The sequence below is a fragment of the Hyposmocoma kahamanoa genome, unplaced genomic scaffold (genome assembly GCF_003589595.1).
Source record: "Hyposmocoma kahamanoa isolate Upper Pololo Valley unplaced genomic scaffold, ASM358959v1 102, whole genome shotgun sequence".
Lineage (NCBI taxonomy): Eukaryota > Metazoa > Arthropoda > Insecta > Lepidoptera > Cosmopterigidae > Hyposmocoma > Hyposmocoma kahamanoa.
In genome coordinates this window covers 3,899,152-3,923,486 of record NW_020653337.1, presented here as the reverse complement: position 1 = coordinate 3,923,486, position 24,335 = coordinate 3,899,152, and the positions used below count along the sequence as shown (strand labels likewise).

Genomic DNA, 24,335 nt, shown 5'->3' with positions numbered 1-24,335 from the left:
TACTTTCAAGTAACTTTTAGCATTTCAACGCTTTCGACAAGCTTTTTAACTGCTACAAACAAAACTACACGTTGCGAATCTGGCGAAGAAACTTTTCAATTCCTACTAAGGTAACCACAACTAAAACTGAGATTTTTCAAACTGAGTTCTTCTATTCCATAGAATTAGAGCTGCATAAAATTCGTTTTCACGTCCAATGCTTTCGGGCACTTTGAACGCATTAGATAAACTGATGTAGTTCATGTAAGTGTCCATAAAATACCATTCGCCGACGATTGAACACGATCAAAAGTTCTATGATAAACTGAATTGATTTAATTTGCAAAGACTACAATGATCATATTCTATGATGTCAACAAATACACCTCAATCTTATCAAAGATTAACGCATCAAAATTAATCATGTCTATCAGAACGCAAACGGGAGAGTATCAACATGAGAAATTTCATACAATGGAATTGGAGAAGCGGAAAATGGGATTTCAAGTGTAAATTGAACTGGATGGTCTTGACGCGTTCCTTTAATCTATTTCCACGGTTTAATGCTAATATAAATGTATTCTATTTGAAGCGAAACGGTTTAAATTCCTATATCATTACAAAAAAAAAATCTTGCTTCAAATCAGGTATTTTTTTAAGCTTATGTCTGTACACGATGTGTATGTACGCTAATTTTTTGATGACACAGTAAATTCTTACTGTAACGTCATAATCATTAGTTATTTATCATACTTATTTCAGCTGCCAAGCAGTAATGTGAGCATCATTGTGTTCCAGTTTTAAAGGTACTGATGCAACTCCTACTGGAACCTCTCTCCTGAAAAATTGTAAGTAGCCTTATTACACCAAGAGTACGATGTGCAACGCGCTCTCCATGTATATAACAACAATAATAATAAACAATGTGTTAGATAACCGCGGGAATTAGTTGGTCTCAAACTAGGGATTTCCTTATATATAGAGTACATGAGCAACGGAATTCAATCCGGGGCACTATCCACGTGGCACTAAGCCATAATAGATAGAGTAATTATACCTGTACAGCTAGAACTAGGTGCAGGTGGTAAAGAAGAAAGTTACATTACACTATTCAATAAAACATGCCGTAGATAGGACGACACTAAATCAGTAAATGTGATAATACCGCAAAGTTACTGTACGTAGGTGTTAGACAATCGTCACAAATACTATAAACTGTATGATCTCAGAGTTGACAAGGGGACCTCATTTCATGGAAATAGACAACCTTGCCCACATCAATTGGTTGCAAATGATATAATACAAGCGAAACTTGCAGTAGAAGTAATTAATGCATTAGCCATTGAAGAGAGAATACGATTTTATCAGCCAGAAAAAAGAAAAAAATTAGTAAGTTTGATATTATTAGCCAGAAAACAGAAAAAATGTAGTAAGTCAAATTTAAACATGGTAAAATTGCAGTCATTGATTGCGTATTTGTGATAATCATAGATTTAGTATATTCATAGATTGGCCCTGAAGTATTGGAGACAAGACCAAAACAAAAATACATCTGTGTGCGTATAATGTGCATGTGTGCAAGATAAATAGTGTTGCGCCATCCACTGATTAAACTTTAATATCGATTAACATATTACACCGGTATTTCACTTCCTCATATTCACCAAAATGTCGTATCGCAAAACGCCGAGTCGTTAATTAACTAATTAATTAATGATTTAATACAAAATTAAGAAAGCTACTATTACCTTCTGGCAGTACCATAGGATGGTAGGTAAACAACGGGGACTTTCACCCAAGATAACACTATGGCTCTACAAACTGAACCCTAACAACAACAAATCAGCGATTTGTCTAATACTACTAAGTAGTACAATACCAAAATCCATTAATTGTTAGACATACTCTGGCATGAATAATGTGGGAACAGAACCAGAACGTAGCTTTGCTCTTTGCTTGCCTCTAAAGGAAAAGCATTTTTTCTCAAAGTGTTTGCTGCATATGTTTGAAAACTTTTTGGGAACCCAGTCTACTCTCTAGCATTATAAGCCATTTCTGTCGTACTTGTAATGTACGTAATTACAAGTACGACGTAATTTAATAAAATGTAAACGTAATGTTTTGAGGAAATCTGAATCAACAACAAAAATTAACATAAAAAAATGGGTGCCTCAACTACGCTATTAAAAGAAATTTTCGTTTTAATGTAGACAAAAAATAATGCACTAATACAATATTAATTAAATATAAATACTAAAACCAGAAGATTTTTCTGGTTTTAGTACTTTATATTTAATTCAATAATATTCAGTATGAAGACGATTTCGGCTGTATGCAAACGACGGCTGTGCCTTCCTTTTTTTCAGTTAATGACATCTCGATAACATATTATCGATTGCGTCAATCTCTATGAAAGTGGGGTTATGAATTTCAGAAATTCACGTATTTGATATATTTTTTAATAAAATTCGTATACATTTGGGTTATTAATGCACTTGAATTATATAATTTTACGGATATATTTATGTAAAAAACTTTTGTGGTAATGCTTTTAGACAGCTAAAAATTTAAATAATACTTACATGTAAAATGTACAATTCTGCCAGTTTTCCTTTTTAGATGAGTTACATCCGGGCACTGAACACGTTACCATGACTAATAAACATTCGTTTAACACTATTTCACATTTTAAAACCAATTATTTTTCAAAAATAAACGAAATTTGTTTCGTTGACAGCTGACCCTAGGTTCATACAGGCTCATAGCGTATAATGAAGTGGTCTTGTCTACCCATCTCGCTCTAACATACGTGTATACTAATGCTTTTTCACTTGCATTGGCAATCTATGGGTACCTATATACTAAATCTATGGTGATAATCCATACATTATGTTACAAAGAAAAGAAATAGTCTACATAATCAACGTATTAGCAAAAAAAAAAAAAAACGAATTGAAGAAAAGGAAAACCAACTAGATGGCATGTTTATAGTAATCGATGGAACTATGGTAAATGTCACGCAATACGATAAACATCTGGGGGACTATAAAGCGGGGTGTTCTGTTCCATCGCCAAGGCAAATTGTAATATAGACGAAACAAAACAGTTTAACTAACGAAGCGGTTAGAATTTCAATGATGGATGCACACACTAATTGCATGGTAAAGGACTGTAAAATTTATAATAATATTCATCGATGGCTAAGAGTTCCTATAACACGATTCTCATCGGTTTTGAAATACTTTCTTCTTTGTATCATATTAACGCGTTACAAGTAGCAGCCATTGAATTCTCAAGCGAACGGGTCACGATGTAAAATCGTAGTTTCAACCGGAACGCGACTTTTTTTTAACTGCTGGGTTCTTGTCGGTGGAGTAATCGCCAAACATCTGTTCAGCGACACGACCTTAATAAAATTTTCCCTTATCTGATCTATATAGTTACAGTATTCATCTAATTTACTTTTCTTCGATCTTCCCTTGTATAATACTTCTTACAAAACTGTTGAGACTTATTAGATGTCTAGACGCCGTTCCCCTTAGGTTTTATATTGCAGGAGTGCGTAACGAACCTCAAATATTCCGCATTTTTTTTTATAAAAATAAGTGCGCATTTGACCTCCTTACCACCTGATGGAAAGTGATAATGAGGTCGACGATGTAGGATGCACACCTAAGTAATGCCTATTTACTCTCGCCTTGAAAAGGTCGAAGTTATAGCGTACGGGGAATCCGCAAGAAGGGAATTCCACTCTCTAGCCGCTCGCCATATCGATGCTTCATTTCAGTAGTTACCATGTAGGCTAACTGTTTTCAAATATCCACTCATCGCCTCTGGAGTCTGTAGTAGTCTCAGAAGAAACTTAATGATGATTTCAAAGAGTAATTATTCTACAAAGATACGCAATACACGCGACATTTTGTAACAAAATCTGCCCTATAAAGTCCAAAACTTGTTAAAAGTAGAGTCGTAAATTCTTACTTGCCCATTACTTGTGAAGTTTAGTACAAAACTTGGGAGAGGAAGTTTCGCTTTAAACTTGGCTTTGGTAGAGTTCACATTTATAGCTCGTAATGGAACAATGTTTTTGTTTCACAAAGTCTAGGAACGTTTGGTGCCTGGTTCACGAAAGTTTCGTGAACAACTCTGCTATATGATTAGTTTGATATTAGTTTTGAAATTACTGCTAATTTGTATTCAAAAATCTGATTGTTTTGAGATTGAAACTAGACAATAGTCCCCGCTTTATTAATCCAGATTTCGTTTCAATTATGTAATGTTTTATTGACAACAAAATATAAGATTTTAATTTAGAACATGGCATCATGTTAATGGAAAGTTTATTAGGTAAGACAGTGAGGCATATTTGCTTGGTGATGGCCCAGTGGTTACATTGTGGGCGCTAGATGAGGAGGTCTCAGTTTGATTCCCGGTAGTAATTTGAGAAATGAACTTTTAAATATTGCTTCTGGTTGGGGTGTTGCGAGTAGTACCCCGGAAGTTAATTTCGTTGATCTGGTACTCACAGGGCAGGGAATTCCTTAGTTTCAAACCAGGTAATTGGGAAACTCGAAAATTACAAATCGTGCATACGAAATTGTGGAAATAAATGGAAATAATAACTTTAGCTTCTCTTATAGACCAGCACTGATGCCGATATCATCGGTAACTAAATACATTTGTTTGATAGATTTGCTGAAAAAGTTAAATCTATTATAAAGTGTAACCTAACCTAAGCAACCTAGCTTTAAAAATAATTGAATGTGTATTTGTAATAGAAATGACAACAAAATTAACTGAAAATCATTTGAAGTACATAACGACACTTTTCAAGTAATTGATGATAAAATAATATTTAAAAAATTAGGTCTCTTTAATTTTCGATTCCATAAATCGCTTTTAGCAACCACAAAAGCAACAGCGTGTCCATCGAATATCGTTTCATATATTATTTTATTATATTCAAGTCTTTTGTAGTCTTTTCGATCTTTGTTCAAGTGGGATAGAATCACGGACAAACCGAGTGGAAGCTTTTTGTCTTAATTGAATATGAAAATACTGTACTTTGTCCTTTTCCGATCGGTTATGCAAATTCTACAACGAAAGTCTTTTCTATACGTAATAGGTAACGTAGTGATCTATACACGTTGGTCTAGTCGTCCGCTTCAGCTTATATGTAATCATTAAGGTGAATTATCTGTTTAGCTTGAATTCTCTTAAGCGGAATAAACGTTTCTTTCTTTCTTTAGTGATCCCGATTATTTATACACGTTGGTCTAAAGATGCCTATTCACTTTAACCTTAACATATTCATGATGTAACATCGAGTTAAAAGTCGTATTCAACCGTGTATACAGATTAAACACAAAAGTAAAAACATGACATTTTTGTCACAGCAGTGAAAGGGCGCTGACTCAGCATATGCCAAAGTTTCCTGTTATTTGTACGCAAAAATATAACGACAACGACGACGTTAGCCCAAAAAATCCTATTCACTCTGACCAGAAAGCATTAATAAAGAATAAACGAGGATAGTACATGTTGGCTACAACAAGGCTTTTTTACCGGGACCTTAAAGTTATTCATGTATGCAACGTGGAATTAAAAAAATGCCTAAAAATGCCTATGCATTGTGACCGGAACTTTTTTTTATAATGTCAAGTGACGGGACGAAAAAGTCGTGCGCCTGATAGTAAGCTACACGCCTGTCCATAACAGCTGCCGTGCCACCCAGAGATTTAAATCGTAAAGATCCGAGGGGCACTGCTGCTATGCCCGTCACCATGAGACATAAGTTGACAAGTCCCATGTGCCAGTAAATTTACCCTTCAAAACCGGAACACAGTTCATATTACTGCTAGGAGGTAGAAATAGGTAAGGTGGCAGTACTACCTTAGACGAACTCTTTCACAAGGAGCTCTACTGCTACTAAAGATATCAGGTCGCAAAATCGAAATAATAGCAGCCTTCGAAGGTTCAAAGAGAATGGTACACATTGGCCTAAATAAGACTTATTCAGTTTTTATGTATTGATTAGCCATTATATCCTGAATATCTTTAATATAAAAATAAATTTAAACGAAATAGGACTTTATTCATCAAACACACTCATATATATAGAAACTCACCATATATTATGTACTAATAAATTATGAACTATATCACTCATAGTTCAAAATATCATCATATCAAAAAGACGAAGCCTCAGCATAGTGCTGTTGTTCAGTCTCCGCCTGTGTTCTCTGTCAGACATTATCGGAACATAGTTTTGAACAAAAGGTCTACAATAAAACAAACATCGTTAGTCTAAATTAAATGTAACTAAAATCTAACCATTTATTTCCTGGTTACGAGTGATAACAATACACACATCAAGCAAAAACAACCAAAGCTAGTCAGGACGACTAAGGGTGCAAATGACTGTTACCAGACAACAACGGACTACCATTCCACCGACAAGCAACGTGACGACTTCTGTTGCACAATAAGTGATTCCTTGCACTTTTGTTTGAAATGATAATAAAGATCAAATAGACCTTTTTACTAAAGATATTTAAGATATAATAGCGAATTAAAGGCTTTCAGAGTATGGTATAAACTGGCCTAAAATTGCCTATTGATTCTGACCATAACGATATCCCGACAGCAAAGTCAAAACCAAAGCATTGAGTGTGGATTGATTACCTTTTTCGAATTCAGGATTTCCGGATGAAAGAAATTCCTCTCTTTATTCGATTTGTGAAGATAAATATCCATACATGGGTAAAGCCGTCAAAAATGGCACTTTTTCGTGTTGTTTAAGCGTCCAGCAGTATCTTTTTTAATAAAAAGTATTGCTTTTAGGATGCTGATGGGGCTGCCGCGACACTGTAGTGCATCCGGCATGTTCACGGAGGCGCACACAGATGGCTTTCAAGCCATTATGCGCAAGAAGGCTGCCTCACTTATGATGCGTGTACGCGGCAGCGCTAATAGCATCCTAACCGTTGTTGCCAATAGGATGGACTGCCCCTACCAACTACATTGGGTGCAACTACACGTGCGTAGGGTAGTGGTCTAGACTCACTTCTCACTAAAATTAAGTAATTTTGTATTGTACTAACCATAGCACGTAAGTAAAATTTACTGTATTACTAACATTATTATGGATCATGGTCCGAAATAAATTCTATTCTATTGTATTACAATAATCTAGTGTGAACATTTTCCTTTTAAGATACGACATTTCTACTAGTGGTTCGAAATTGTGAACATCTGTCAAAGAGTATTTTTGAATTTAAATAAAATATGTTTAGATCGCGATCTCAACCATTCTCATGCAAACTATAATGTGTTAAAATTCCCCTCGTAAATGAAATTTTCAAAAGTTCTACTGGCAAATGTTGCCGTTCCGTGATTATGAAATATCGAAACCTACGGAGAAGCGGAGAGTGACCATTCTCGTAAATTTTTTATTCTCTGTTTTGGTAAAAAGTCAGTCGTAGTTTTGTCGCACGATGCATTAAAACCATTTCCGGAAATCCGGAATTCGAAACAATAATTAATTCATATTTTATTTTAACAACTCTACGTCGCTCCTTACTGCTATATTACATATATATCTATACGTGTATCTATACATACAGTAGAGCTGTAATATATAAATACACAAGAAGACATTTCTCATTATTTTCTACGTTCATTTTTAGTTTAAAGTTGCCGATTTAACTAATAAAATTGGAAAATACCTATCGAGTATCTATGAGCTTATCTGTAGCATGTAGCATCATTATGGTAACAAGTAGGCTCGGATCCGTAACGGTAGCACAGATTCTAGATCAATACGAGCGGCTGGCGACGCGCCAACCACTAACTGTGCCTAGTTTATGTCGATTTTACTGTTTACATTCATCACAAGACTTAAAATGTGTTTTTTTTTAACAATGTTCGATCATTATCATTTAATCTTGTATAGTAACAATCGACGTGATAAGCATTTTCTGAAACATAGCTCAAGCAAAAGGGTTAGGCTATTTCTTCGAGATTGGCTCATATCGTCTTTCATGTTGCACTTACAATAATATAGTGCGAAATTTAAAATTAATAAATAATTTTTTTTTTGGAAACTGACAAAATACGAAATGAAACTAATACATCATTTTTCATATCAAATACAATATTTAGATTTTTTATTTTATTATATTAATACAAAGATCGAACACTCAGAAAAAATCCTTCGATCCGGCCGGATTCGAACCAACGTCTTCAAGCATACCGTGCCAGACGCTATACCAACTAAGCAACGGAACGAACCCGCGGACCTCACGAATTTTTCTATGTGTTTGTTGTCGTGTCTTTGAATTTGATTTAGTTGGCTTAGTTAGTATAGCGGCTGGCACGGTATGCTAGAAGACGCCGGTTCAAATCCGGCCGGATCGAATGATTTTTTTCTCTGAGTGTTTGATCTTTGTATAATTATTAAATACAATGTTGTCAAATTTGTGATTTTATTAGCCATTAAGGGTGCGATTTGTGCAAAACCAAAACAGATGTAAAAACTTTTAAGTAGGAATGAAATAGTTTATAGATTATATAATATATAAACTCAGTACAGAGTAGGTATTAAAAAAACCGACCTCAAAAGTCATTCATCCCCTAGTTTGCTACCCTTAAAGGTGAAATATTTTCTTCAAACTTAAGTGGGACTACTTCTGAGGTACACTATTTCCAACAAAAAAAGAATCAACAAAATCGGTTCACAAAAGTTGCCGGAGTTATCGCGTAACATACATAAAAAAAACATTGAATCAGATTGAGAACCTCCTCCAATGATAATAATGTGGCAAACAACTACTACAATTACATGGCATCAAACTAGGAAATTTGAAAGAAAAAACAGCTACAACCAATTTAGAAAATTGTATATTATTAATTGGTCTCGCCAGGAATCGACCCCGGGACCTCCTCATCCAACGCACATAATGCACACCGCCAGGCGACAAAGGTTGTCAAAAAAGATGATACTCATAACCGCCTTTATCATATTATTACGCCAAGGTCAAAAGCTAATTAAGAAAATAATATTTAACAGAAATATAATACATAATAGGATCCGATAATTAAAAAATAAACAATCATCACATTGAGAGATAAGAAATTCACGTGAACAAACTCAAGATTAATAAAAAAAATAATAATACCTTGAGATGCTCTTTCGCCAATGTCATCAAACATCAAAAAACAAAGATTCAGTTCGATTGGTGATAACGGAGCAGTATCGGTATCACGGCTGCGTTTAAAAATAATAACATGAACAAAAAAAAAACAATGTTTGATAATTTGAATGATTTGAACGCACATCTGTGAAAAACACTGTAATGTAATCGGGTGTGGGGCGCAAAATATTTCAAGGTACTATAAAAGTTCGGTTTACAAGTTTTATGTACGCCAAAGAAATGTAGGTACCTACATTTCTTTGGCGTAATGGTGGAGGCGCAGTTGTGTATCAGCCAGGGGACTTGATAATGTTATATTGTCCTAGGAGAATTTCTAATAGGAGTATGAAATTAGCTAGATTATTTAAAGGGCCATATAGAGTAATAGGTCGATTAAGTAGGGTTAATTATATTATAAGAAAAGTGGGTGTAAATAGGAATAGATTGGGTAGGCAGGATCTAGTCCATGTGAATAGGATGAAAAAGTTCTTTAGGAGATAATTTAATGTTTTCTTGTTTTCTATTAGGTTAATTAATCGTTTATGTTTTCTTTTCATGTGGAACCACATTGACGTTACGAGGAATATTTGGAGAAAAATTAATATTTTCCTGTACATGCAGACTTGGAAGGAAGGGAGGAGAAGATACACCATCAAACAGATAAAACTTATTTGTTCTTGTTTATTTTTTTAAATTTGATAGATATATTGTCCTGTATGTGCGAATAGTTCCTGCTCATCCCTCCAGTTGATCAAGGACTGTCTGCATTCTGGGAAAATATATTTATTTAATTAATTAGACGTCTTTCATATGGGATATATCCCCATCCCATATGTGTCTTAGGATATGTAGTTAGAATATGTTGTTGGCGTTATATGTGGGTTGGTTTTTGTTTGGTTAAAGATAGCAAGTGAAGCTGATGGAACGTGATAGCTGCAAAATGAGGACTAAGGCAGCTGGGAGATCAATAGTGATGTAACCCAGTGATCGTCCGATGGATGTTCAAGCCTGTGTCGTCGTGGTGGCAGCATGCGCGTTGGAAATAGCTTAGGTTTAGGGAGTTTAGGGAAATAGTTTTGTAGCAATGTTTAGAAGTTTGATAGGGTCGTTCAGCCAGTTTAGGGTCGATGAAATAAAGTGTTAGGGTTTAGTCAGGTTCCCTATTTAGCTAGGATAGCGAGTAATTATATTTTTTTTTTGATTTGTTTGTTTAGGATGTGGTCATGGTCTGTCTTTTTGGATAGGTTTTTGGCAGACCAAAGCCATAGCCTCCTCGGTGGTTTACTTGTTGGTAAGTTAGTGACTTCCGAGCAGTGTGTGGCTAGCCTGTAGTAAAGGCTGATCGCAGATGTAAGTTGCCTATCATAGGTAGACCATCAGCTAGGGATGTTCACCCCTTCAGCTGTGAGGAAGAGGGATGTAGACTAGGCTGTACTCTATGAGTAGAATTGCTGGCTGAACATAGGTAATGATTATAGTTTGTATTTGGAACGCTAAGAAAATAAGGGAGGATCTTGACATATCATAGTAAGATTATTGATTTGTAACCCTAAACATGAAAATGGTAAAATAAACCAAAGTTTTAAGATGATCCAGGTTTTATATTATTAAAAGTACCTCTCGCACCGCATCTGAGCTACAGCCCTCTATTATAGTACACACGCCAGCACATCAAGCTACACATTGACGTATCTTGTTCCGTTGCACTGGAGGCGATTTTCGAACAAAAATGTGTAGTCTGCTGTGCCGTTGTTCGTACTACACGGAAAATTAATTGCTCGAAGATTAATTGTAAAAAGTGACGGTACGAACAAGTCTTGGGCCCGATGGTAAGCTACACGCCTATCCATAAAACAATTGCAGTGCCACTCAAAGTTTTCAATCGCCAAGATGTGAGAGGCTCTGCCGCTGCGCACGTCCCCTAAGGCAAAGTTTGCAAGTCACATGCGCCTATAGTTTTACTAGCACCCTGAAGCTTCAAAACTGTAACGCAGTAATGCTCATATCACCGCAAGGCCGCAGATGAACTCTTTCACAAGGTGAGTGCTGCTACTATATAGACATAATACGTACTATATTGCTTTATTAACAAGTAATTTAAGTAACATATTAACACTGTCCTTTCCTAAACGACACATGTTCTGACAAGCTTTTATTTGCCGAAAGTTGTGTAACAAATAAAGATAAAAATGACGTACACGCGTTTGACAATATAAGTAAATTATAAAGTATATTGTAGGGCAATACGTGTAACGCTTTATTCCAACGTAATAGGCAAAGACAATAGACTACACAAAACAATTATAAACATAAACAATACTGGGCAGATAAATGTAAAGATAGTGAACACAACTGCCAATTAAAATGTTTTGAACGTGATATCTGCCAAGAAATTAGTCTAGTCTAAATCGACTGAAGCATTTATTTATTTACGAGAAAACTACATAATAATGAATTCGATAATTAATTTTCCTGTCAACAAATGCATAATGATGTTCAACATAAATATGCGATATGCGAGATATAACCTCGTGTAGCAATTTAGGGAGGTTAAACCGGGGCGCAAATATACCATATAGGGGCGTAGAAATACCCAACTACTACACCGCACGGACTAATAAACGAGTAACGCGAGCCTAGCATTGCTCCGGATAGAGTAATCTATCAAGATAACATGTTCCCTGGTGACTCCACACACAAAACAATCCAGTTCCTCTGAAACTACATTGTTAAACACCTGTGTTCTTTTGTCTCGTGATATTAATTAATGCATTGTTTACGATGTACCGCGTATCGGTAATAGTAGTCGTGTCGAACAACTGTCATAATGACACTGTAGGTTGCGATGGTGCGATAACAGAAATTAACAATAAAAAGCCATGGTTTGGTACATTTTTGGTTATGACATTAAAATATGCTTTTGTGTAACATAGGGCATTGTAGAGGACGTTGGAGGAAATTGTCACTTAGTCATCCGGCGGCCAAATTGACACTGTCGCCCTCTTGACCCGCCATCTCACGTGTCAAGTGACGTCCCCAACTAACAAATGAAACGTCCGTGTGCAAAGGTAACTATGTATCTGCACTCCAATTTTCTACAAACATAGTTGAATACAAAACTGAAGACGTGAAACTTAAAACAGTTGAAACCTTTATTGAGATTGATGATTCTGCAGCGTATACGAAAATAACCGGCACCAATATTGATCGAATTCGTATCTGGTCGCATTCCAAGCAATTATATGTAAACTTGCGGCTGAGGAAGTGAGACGAACAGAATTGACAGCGCGACGGACTCGATGCAAATCTGCGTCGCGCGTAGACGAGCCGTCGTGCGAACGCACTTCATCATTGTATAACGAGCTTACTAACCACGTCATAGAGCACAATTTAGATTATGATAACATTGTTGTCAGATGACATACAGGGACAAAGAATAGTGAGCCTTATGATGTAGTTGAAGATTCTAAATTGGACTATGAAGCAGAAGTGGTGGCAGCAGATATGGCCGGGAGAGACAGCTCCGGCAATTTGCCTATTGCCGGGTTCAATTATCGCCCCCCCGCACTCATTACTGAATTAAGGCGAGAGCGACAGTAAATTTTCGTGACGCCTCAGCTCGGGAATTGGAAGGATGTTTTATTTAACCGGTTGTTACCTGACTGCAGAAATAAATTGCCTTTGATAGTTATGAATTGACTAGATTTTTATTACAATAATAGTCGTGACTTGTCCTTTTGTGACCTTACAGGCACTTAACGAAAGTAAACCAAGAACACACTACGCACGCTTATCGAAACAGTTACCGTAAACAATAACACGAATGAAATATGCTGTATTGTCAACAATTAATCTTGGATTCAAATATACATTGCGTAAACAAAGAAAAAAGCAATAAACTCGGATTATGAAACGATATATCGATCGTTTATGAGTTTTTAGTCTCGATGACGGTTACGATAATCACTAAAGCGTGGGAGAGTAAAAGCATTATAATAAAGCGAGCCAACCGCGGCTATAAAATTAACAACTTCCATTCGGAGTGTCAGGACCATGGACGGGTTTAATGAGGGAAATTAATTGATGTTTAAAAATAAACGGTCTAATAGTGTCATTAATAAAATAAGTGAAACGCTAATGGCGAAAACGAGACTTGGTATAGACATTGTATAATTTAATTTCACAGGTCACAGACTAATAGAAGTAACTTACAATTTTGAAGTAAAAGTGTAATTTGCATCACAACACCAAACCTACAACTCTGAATGGCTTTTAGTAAGTAACTTTCTTTTCATTCATAATAAACGTGACGATATACGACGGAAAGTACGCTTTAAAAATACAACAAAATACTTGGCAAACCCATACAAGTGTTGAAGGTCCTTGAGATAATAAAATACATAATTATTTTGAACTAAAATCAACACTTACCTGACTTCAAACGGTTTCTAATACAGTTCTGGATGTTGTTACACGAATTAATTACCACAACGTCACATAACTCTTTAAGTACAGATTGCTAATTAGCAAACTTTCAGTTCCAATATTGACAGATTCTATCACAGCAGAAATAAGATTGACGTTAAATCATGGGGAAATTAAAAAATAGCTTGAATATCGTGTAAAAGATAAGACAACGCTAATAAATTAAGTTTGTCAATTTCCAAGACAAACTTCAACGAGCGTTTACGATAATACGATTTGGAAAGATCGTACTAGATATATGAGGATTAAATTATTCAAAAATCAATTTACTTGGCAACGTACACTGTAATTATGTATAAACAAAGGTGCTAATGGCAAGCAATGTTATCTGAGGACGAGACCTTTTCAGGGATTAGATTACAATTTCTAATGGACACCGGAGTTACATAAAACGGAAAGTGTAATGAAGGTAGAATTTCTAATTTTGAACGTTGACTAAATTATGAAATTATAAAAGCGCTGTATTTGTGACGTAGTTTTACTGTAGGAAGATTACCTGTATAATGTCATTTTTGAGATCGCAAATAATTTCCCTAGGCGATCGAGCTAAATAAAACAAATCTTAAATCTCGGAATTTCTCCTCCAACAGAAGTTTTTACAAGCGAAATCATGAATAAATTAACTGATGTGAGTTAAATTATTTAAAATTGTTATTTAAAAGTTAACAGTCCTTTTAGGCAAATCTGCTCTTGTACACTTGAATGAAAAAATTTCTTAAATGCTGTTATTGTAACTAGGTTAAAAGAAAATGATAATACACTCACCAGGCATGAAGTGCAGCAAAGCGGCTGTGATGGGGTAAAGACTAGGGCTGTATGTGATGTCCGGGCAGGCATAACCCAGGACTGAGACGACTCTGTCAGCCACGGCCCGCCCTTTGCGGGTCAGGTGGTAGCCGAGGCAGTGTGTTGCCTCCACAAACGGAGGCAGCATAATTGGCTTATCCGGCAATTCCACTGTGCCGAACACCTGAGGACAAAGAAAAAGACATTCAGTCACACATTACTAAACTACGAAGGAAAAGAGAATGTAAATAGGTCAAATTAGGAGAAGAATCTGTTAAGGGTATAAACGTACTTGTTATTCTACATACTATACAAAAATAAAAACCATAATTGTGACAAAAGATAATCTTTACAGTGAAGGACATAAAATACAATTTAAGTAAACAAATAAAACTCTACCTACAGTTAACACATCTATAAGCAATAATTTAAGAAACTAGGTTAAATAGGTTGGTACGGTTTTCAATATCTATAACAGAGGACATAGCAAGACGGCAAAAAGATATTGCTTTAGTTAGGCGACTCATTACCTTAACAATTAATATTACAACACGTGCTAAGCAGTAAACCGATGTAAACATCAATGTTGGCCTTGCGAGACTAACGTTCATTCGCACTACTAAAACACTTTGTTGCGTATGCGCTGACAGATGCTGTTACCAACAATCATATTGTCCGTTTAGCGATGTGAATTCTGGAGCAAGTACACAAAAGTTCTGTTACGTATTATATCAGAACGTATGCAACTCCTGCGTCAACCAATTACGTCATGGTGACAATGGACACAATCAATAAAACAAAAAAATCATAATGTGTTATTAGTGGTCGGATATTAGGATGTTTCTATACTTTAACTTCACCTTTTTTTAAATTGCCTAAAAAAAATTTAAACATGGAAGTGACTTCTTAAAGGACATTTTACCTTTTAAATCCCGGGATACCGGAAAAGCATAACAATGACCAGGATTTGAATAATTGGATCGCAGGTCTGTGAACAGTTGGAAGTGTCAAATTTAATGATAGTTTCGGTAAAGTATCATGGAAGCTACGAACATTTTTCTGGAAGTTTTTAAATTTTTCATTTTAAATTAAATAAACAAACGTTTATTTAAATATTACACCAAATAACAAATAACCTTAAAAAACATTTATTTACCAATTCAATAATTTCATCAACCATCAAATTCTGCAAAATCGAATTGTAAGTAAAAGGCATCCGATTATCCGACCAATAGTTATTAGGAATTAGTTCTTTTTAATTTACCATTTTGTTCTTTAAAAAGACATACAAATTATTGACTCGTGTTCAAAGAATTTGTCACGATTTCCTACAGCCGTGTCACATTATGTAATCCTCCTTACAAATCTCTGCTGTGCTTGTGTATCTTGTTACGTGATATTACATCTGCTGTGGACAACACCACCAAAACATGTTACATGTAATTATCTACCTTTACAAGTATTAATTGGACTCTCTCAAATAGTACAACGACAATAACCGTTAAATAGCAGAAGCTGCAGAAGCCTAGTTTTAGTAGCAGTAGAGTTCATTGTGAAAGAATTCGTCCTCGTGCCACCTTACCTATTTCTGTCACCAAGCAATGTAAGTAATGTGAGCATTACTACGTTCCGGTTTTGAAGGGTGCTGGTTAAATTACAGGCACATGGGACTTGTCTTTTTATGTCTCATGGTGACAGACGCAGTGGCAGTGCCCCCCTTTTTGCGATTTAAAGCTCTGAGGGGCACTGCAACTGCAATGGACAGGCGTGTCGCTTACCACAAGGCGCACGACTTGTTCGTCCCGTCACTAGGTGTCACATAAAAATGCCCCTAAAATTGATAAGCTGAAAACTCGATACTAGAGAAATCCAAAAAAGGCTAAGACAGTAAGCAAAATTAAGAAGAAATAGAGAAATATCCGCAAAAGAAGAAGAGGGGAACGTACTTCATGAAAAAAATGTGTCATAAATATTAACACGTGTAATACTTGTACAAAGAATTGTAAATGAAATCCATTCTTTACGTCTTACAAAACCAAAGAATCAATAAAAACAAAGAAATTATGATCAAGATGACGGTAAATATTAGTATGTAATCAATAACTATTCATCTCTAGTTGGCTATAAAAATTGTATCTAATGAAGAACACAATAGCCAGTTATTTATATAATACGTTTGTTGTAGAAAATGTCATAATAGATAATAATAATAATAACGTACACACTCAACATAGCCCCGCCCTAGGGAAACCCTGTGTCGCGAGTGCCATGGATGCACACATAGACAATCACAAATTACACCCAAACTCACAAGAGAAAGAAATAAATAAATAAATACATGTATGGATTGACGCGTACATCGTTGACTGTGGACAATTTCCATCGTATATAAAAAAAAAGTATATGGAACACCTTAATTTGGATAAATAACATTTAAAAGCCGATGATGATGTGACATGTAATAGTTTATTCTATAATTAAAATGAACCTGACTAACAAGCCGAGACAGCAATCACACAAAATGATATCTAAAAATAGGTGCTCCAAAAGTCACCATCTGTAAGCTAATAAGTCGTCGAGATCAATTTAATTTATTTATTTATTTATTTATTTATGATATTAATGATTATGATATTAATGAGCCCAAACACGATAGTTCTACAGTAAGTAGTTAAAGCGTTAGGTAGTCTGCACTTTCCTGGTTGCAGCATCGGATTAAAGTTACCAAATTATGACTGACATCCCTATACTAACTGGGAAAAGAGCTGAAAGAGCTTTAAACAGCTGAACAGACAGATGTTCATCAAATATAGCTAAGAACCGTACCGATTGAATTAACCTTCAATTGAAAAAAAAAAATCATTTTAAAATGAGTCCTTCCGTTTGGGAGGTACGATAATAATAATAATAATAATAACGCACACACTCAACATAGTCCCGCCCTAGGGAAACCCTGTGTCGCGGGTGCCATGGATACACACATAGACAATCACAAATTACGCCCAAACTCACAAGGAAATAAATGTAGGCCATACAGATATTTCTCCCGGCCCGGGAATCGAACCTGGGACCTCTGCGTGGCAGTCCGGTATGGTTATGGCGATCACGATGGTTACGATGGCACAGACATACACACAAACAAAGGCTTCAAACTGAAGGAAGGGAGTCATATGCTATTTTTTTCCTCGAGGGTTAAAAATTAACCTAACAAGACGACAGAATTTACTCTAAAACTCTAGTAATAATATTATACGATGTATTGGTAAATAGCTCATTATTTCCAAGCGATTAGGCGACAAGTGAAGTGAAAATTCACACAGTCTAGTCGAGACATTGAATGGCTGTCGATTGTTAGGTTTTTTCTCAAAGTATAGGTAAACGCTTGTCAATACTGTCTTGAAGTTTTTATTCAGTAAACTTTGTAAATTATGGTACCGGACCTCACCATTGTTTAGATGAATTCTTCTATTCTTGCTTTACATTTTAATATCTATCTCAATATTATTTAAAAAATACAAGTTCTATTTCTATTGTTATTAACACTGATAAATCTAAATCCAAAAAATTGCTGTACCTCCGTTTTTTTTTTTCAACAAAATCCAACCGGCCAAAGCATGTTCAGCAAATATATACCGTAAACACTTACGTATATGAATTCGGTATACATTTGTTACGCAGCGGTACACTCGTGATTATCCACTTTGGCAGCAAGGCCGTCTCTAACACAAATTATATATTTCGCTTAAGTTGCTTTATTCAATTTAGCAAATATAGTCCACTTCAGGTCTGTACAGTTCTCAACAGGATCTTTCGGTGGTTTGGTATAATCTTCACGTATATCGGACATCAGCCTCAACAATGACATAATAATGGCAAACGTGGCAAATAATATTAGCGAACATTAGATTAGATTAAATAAAGATGACCATTTTTTTACACAAAAACTCGCTAGGATTACGAAGAAATCGAAAAATCAAGGATGATTGGAATTACTCACTAGTTTTATTTATTTTCTCTAAACACTTACTATATTACATTGCTTGTTTCCTTCACACCCTTAAACCACCATCAGTCTGGGTGCTGCACAGTCCTCTTATAAACCTATCAAATACGCGACAGAATAGTAACTTCGTACAGAGTTATACTATTATTAAAACTAACAATAAAGGTTTGTTTCATAATATAATTGGAAATATTGGAAACTTACAATGTTGAAACCGACGTGGGACACGACACGTTAGATGTATACAGACATTTTCTAGGTAGACTGGCAATGTAATTAAAATTGAAAATGAATCATAACATAATATTGAAAAGAACGATACAGCAACCATACAATGTCATGTAATTTCATGACCGTTATCATTGGGTATTACATTGTGTTTATCAAATTTTATATCTTTGATTATTATCTTTTTGCAAGTTTTATCTTTATAAAAGGTAGCATCGTCATCAATAAGTGGATTTCAAAAAGTAGCCACATAAACCACTCAATATTTCCTTTGTATCTTTATCATAACGTAATTTTCTGTAAAGAACAATGCATAACTAAATAAAAGGTTCGAAGTTCGAGTTGAATATTATCAGTAAAATGTAGAGATTTCGCGATGTACTGCAAATTCAATTAAGCAAGCCGTTCCTAGTAAATTGAGAAATCAAATATTTTTACTTATCAAGACGTCGGTCGGTCTGAGCAAACATATATTGGATGAGTTAGATCAATATTTTCGTTTGACGATAAGGTTCATTAAGATTTGAATTGACGTGTTGATCTTTCTGAGTCATCTTATCAGGTCAACAATATTAATATGGACGAATGTGTTGTGCGTCTGGTGTTAAGCGACACGCCTGTACATAGCTGCTCAAAGATCTGAGAGACACTGCCACTGAGACATAAATTGACAAGTCTCGTGTGCCTATAATTTCACCAGCACCCTTATTACCCTTCAAAACCGGAGCGCAGAAATGGTCACATGAACACTTTTCGGCAGAAATATCAAAGTTACTAAATTACTGTAAAGTGATCAGATTATCAAAGAATAACAAAATTCAAGTCAAATATGTTATGACTGATATCCCTATACTAACCGAGAAAAGAGCTGATGATTTTACACCTGGACAGATGTTCATCAAACATAGCATAGGGATGACATAGGGAGGTGCGATGCCACATACGGAGTCATATCCTCCTTTTTGCCTCGGGGGTTAAAAATGAACCTTTCAATTTCACCAGCACTCTTACCCTTCAAAACCGGAGCGCAGAAATGTTCACATGAACACTTAGCGGGAGAAATAGGTGAGATGGCAGTACTTCCCTGGACGAACTCTTTCACAATGAGCTCTATATAACTGAAACTACTTTTCTAGAGAGGTTGAATGTTAACAATTTTTTTGATGATACAAAAAGTAGATTTGTTGCTTGCTCCACATAAACAGGGTAACACAGATAATTGATAGCCGTTCGTATACTAAGAATAATCTCAGTACAGAGTACTAAAAAAACCGACCTCAAAAATACGTGCAATTACATCTATTTGCCAAGTTTTTTGAAAACGGTTACCGGAAAGTGCGCAAACCCGGATTCATCCCCTAGGTCGCCACTATACGAAACTTGATACAGGAGATAATAAAAATCGATTCTCACTACTCAAAGTATATTGAGAGAGAAAAACGCCTTGAATTGGAGAATAGCAAAAACAATTGCTCCTTGTAATAAATTTAGGCGCTATTTATAAAAATGAATCTTCATGCGTGAACAGCCCCCTTAGAGGTGGATGATTTTCTTCAAAATTAAATGGGACGACTTTGGAGGTACCCTCTTTCCTGGCTTTACAAGCTAGAAACATGATTTATAGAATTTTGTCTCTCCGAAAACCTTTAGACTTTTGTTGAATAGACTTTGTTTCATTTGTCCGAAAACATGTTACGGTTGTTTTCATTACACCATTTAATGTTACAATACTTTGACATATTGACAAGTTATTCTTTTCCCGATTTTTATTTCCCCAACAAACCGTTTGACCAATGTATCTAATTGAATATTTTTATTTTGTAAAAAAGCGATATCCATGACACATTTTTGTTATATTATTTCTTATTACAGGTACGAAAAGTATTAGAACGTGTCGCACAATACAACTCGTCAAACAAAGCACCTCGCATCTTTAGAAAATATGGTAAACGAGATGGAAGTTAATTTGATCGAGTTGTAGTCACTCGCTTCGTTCGATTGGATCGTGCTGCTTTTTCATATACTAACCTAACCTAAACCTACAGGAGGGGGTCGTACCGTCTAGGTAATGCAAAACAAAGTCGGCTCTGGCACTCGCCAGCCGCTGCTGCGGCACGCTCGCTACGCTCGCTCGGCTCGTGCGGCTTTTTCATATACTAACCTAACCTAAACCTACAGGAGGGGGTCGTACCGTCTAGGTAATGCAAACAAATTCGGCTCTGGCACTCGTCAGCCGCTGCCGCAGCACGCTTACTTCGCTTGCTCGGCTGGTGCGGCTTTTTAGTATACTAACCTAACCGAACACTACAGGAGGAGATCGTACCGTCTAGGTAATGCAAACAAATTCGGCTCTGGCACTCGTCGACCGCTGCCGCGACACGCTCGCTATGGTCACTCGGCTCGAGCGGCATTTTCGTATACTAACCTAACCTAAAACTGCTGGAGGGGGTCGTACCGTCTGCAAACACACAAAAAACTGGCTCTGGTACTATCCTCGATTCAGTTATAAGTTATTTATTGAATACACAAGAGCATTGTTTTTAAATTACATTTCAGATGACAGCAAAAACATAGCACAATGGTATGACGAAAATTACGTAAGTGGACTTGCTGTGTACCAGCAAAGTACAGTCCAGAATTTTGAAGCTATATGGTAAAATTAGATGGCGGTACAATTTATCTAAGAATAGTAATTTTGTCGAAACGAATTTTCAGCAATATAAATTATATGGAAAACAGACAGTATAACAAACATGATTTGACCAAACAAACTTTGGCCTAAAGTATACGTATGTGTAATAATTATTCTAACAATAGGTTTTCGAACAAACGATACTTCTGCTGTAAGACATTACAGTGTTACAAATTTATACCAAAATGTCATCGCACTAATAAAAAATAGTCGAACCGTTTTCGGATTAATGAAATTTGGAAAAAAGAAAATCGAGTTTATAATAGGTTACCGAAATTTAGGCGCTATTTATGAAAATGAATCTTCATTTCATCAAAATTAAATGGGACCACTATGGAGGTCTCTTTCCAACAAAAAAAGAATCATGAAAATCGGTTCACAAATACCGGAGTTATCGCGTAACATACATACAAAAAAAAACATACAGCCGAATTGAGAACCTTCTCCTTTTTTTGAAGTCACTTAAAAAAAGGAATCAGATCAAAACACGTTATGTCAAAACCATAAACTTGATATTACACAAGTAATATCTACTTAGAGATGTTGAAAGTAATCAATCTCGTGATCATAAAAATGTCACCACAAATAATTGATTGAGTAGATATGTATTTCTTACGATATCGTATTGAAGAAAGAGCAGTTATCCGTGGTGAGCGATCTGGTATCCAATATTGCAAGCTTCTGCTTAATTTAGGTACCAGACCTTGGAAACATAATAATGTAAATATAATATTTATTGTCTACTATAGTCTAGTTTGGTTCATGTACATACAACTGTTGCGTTTGTGGCTATATATATATATTCCTTTTGGCTGGTTTTAACCACATTTACGAATCGAAATAAAGTAAATGCAGGTATGTATCTTTGTTGTTAGGTGTGTTGTTATAAGAACCTATTTCGTTTTGTTCTATCAGCATGAACTTTCTAACAATTGTGTTATGAATTCAAAATTACAGTTTTTTCTGTAATGTAACAGCATACGCAGAACTCAAAGATGAAGTAACTAGAATTTGGCGACAAGAAAAAGCATATGTACCTATTGTCGTCTCCACAACAGGCGTTCTTTAAAAAAATAAAGAAATTTTAAAGAAACTTTCCACATGATTGTCATATTATGATTAATGTAAACAATAATAATAAAGATATTTATTAACAAACAACTTTTCAAAATGTTTTATAAGTACAGTACACAGCAGAATCTAGTGTTAACGAAAAGGATGAATTCTCAGCAACACATGCTGTTTTACAGGTTCCACCTTGATATATTGACATTAGCTGCCAGTAATTTTGAAGATTTATAACAATAAGACATTTTTAATTGTGGTACGTGCTTAAAATGATTTTCAATGAGCATGGTATACCGTAGGCAAAGGAATACTATATTATATATTATAGTTGTATGTCCAAAATGTAAACAAAAGGGATAACCGAGCAAAACAGTACATTTTGAATGGTTATTTCCCATATTTGACGACGATAAACGTAAAGAACTATTTTCAAACTGTAATATGACAAAACTAAGAACAGTTCACATTTCGGTATAAATAATTTTACTGAATTTCAATTAATACAATACTTATAATAAACTATGACTATGTTTAACGCCGTAAATTATTTTACGACACTGGTACCGTAAATGGTACAACCGGGACCAAAATAATTTTTTGTGCGGCATTTTAGTCTTGTAATAGATTTTCGAATTCGAATTTATTTCTTGTCTCTGTAGTGCGTTTGTTAAACTATTGTGTGTTGTTGTTTAAGTTTTTGTTTATTGTTAATATTTTGTAATAGAGAATTCAATTATAGAAAATGAGTATGTCCTCCTTTTACAATTTCGTCCAACACCGGCAATGACATTTCATAACAGTTTTTTTATTTACATTTTGGATATTAGTTATGTATGATTTATACTACTCGTATAAACGGGTACAAATGGTACAGACACAGGTTTCAATTTCTTAGATGAATTTTCTCCAGTGAAAAATAAAGTAATAGAAACTTTAAACAAAACCGATTTGCTACAATTCAATGCGGTTACGATTGCAATTTGTTCCAGAAACATTGCGATTTCTATTACTTGGTATATTCTATTTGTTTGCAAGAGGAAAGAGACAAACCACAGACAAACTGACATCACTGAGAAATTTAAATAGAACATTCAATTAAGGTAAAGCGTTGTTTGAATAAGACACTGGACAAAGACACGTGGACAATGGATGTATAATCTGTAATCTTTAGTTTCTTCATTCTACGGCTTTGTTTCCATTTATGCTTCAAACATTTGCGACACTGATTATAATAGATAACTAAAAATAAGAACACAAAGAAAAATGTTTACAAACAAAAAGGATAACTAAAAGAAAAGTGGAAGAGTGAGGGTACAGTATAGAAGAGTGGGGCGTGTGGACTCAGGACTCTACTAGCAAGAACTCAAGGACAGACTTGCAGGACCCAATAATGGTAATGACACGGCAACGAGGTCGGCAGCAACCTTCATGTTGCCCACAAGAGGTTTCTGCCGTCACAAAGGTGTCGGAATATTCAAGAAATCGTTATCTGAAATTATGCAATAAAATATTTTTCAAAGGAAAAACTAGACAGCAGAGTTCAGGCTAATTCCCAGCGCGTCAGGATGCGCACAAGATTCAAAATTAGACGCAAAATGTGAGCAATCTGTCATGTTTACGAAAGTAAGAAGAAAATAGTTCATAACGTAAGTGTTTTAGACATTTTGTACTGTAATAAATACCAGTTAAAACTCTTTCAAGAATCAGGTAAGTAAAAGCGTTTTCTAGGAACGCGTATCAAAGAAGAAGATAATGATGTTAAAAAGAGTAATTTCTCGTTTAGGCCATTACGCCTAACTTCTCTAAAAAGGGATTTATGATTGCTGTAAAACGAAACATACTACGTGCTTTACAAAGGGTAATAAAAAGTTAATCCTTATTTCGGATCTTTAAAAGATAT

The 24,335-nt window shown here is 35.3% G+C and overlaps 1 protein-coding gene across 9 annotated transcripts in view; it reads right to left on the bottom strand.

Annotated features, from left to right (window-relative positions):
* The window catches only part of LOC113235559 (TBC1 domain family member 24), a 191,146-nt gene that overhangs the window by 78,190 nt on the left and 88,621 nt on the right, over positions 1-24,335 (bottom strand). For all 9 annotated transcript variants that reach the window (XM_026471309.1, XM_026471293.1, XM_026471300.1 and 6 more), the window contains exon 4: positions 14,424-14,628. In XM_026471309.1, the coding sequence (XP_026327094.1) occupies positions 14,424-14,628 (205 nt within the window). The remainder of the gene's footprint in view (positions 1-14,423; positions 14,629-24,335) is intronic.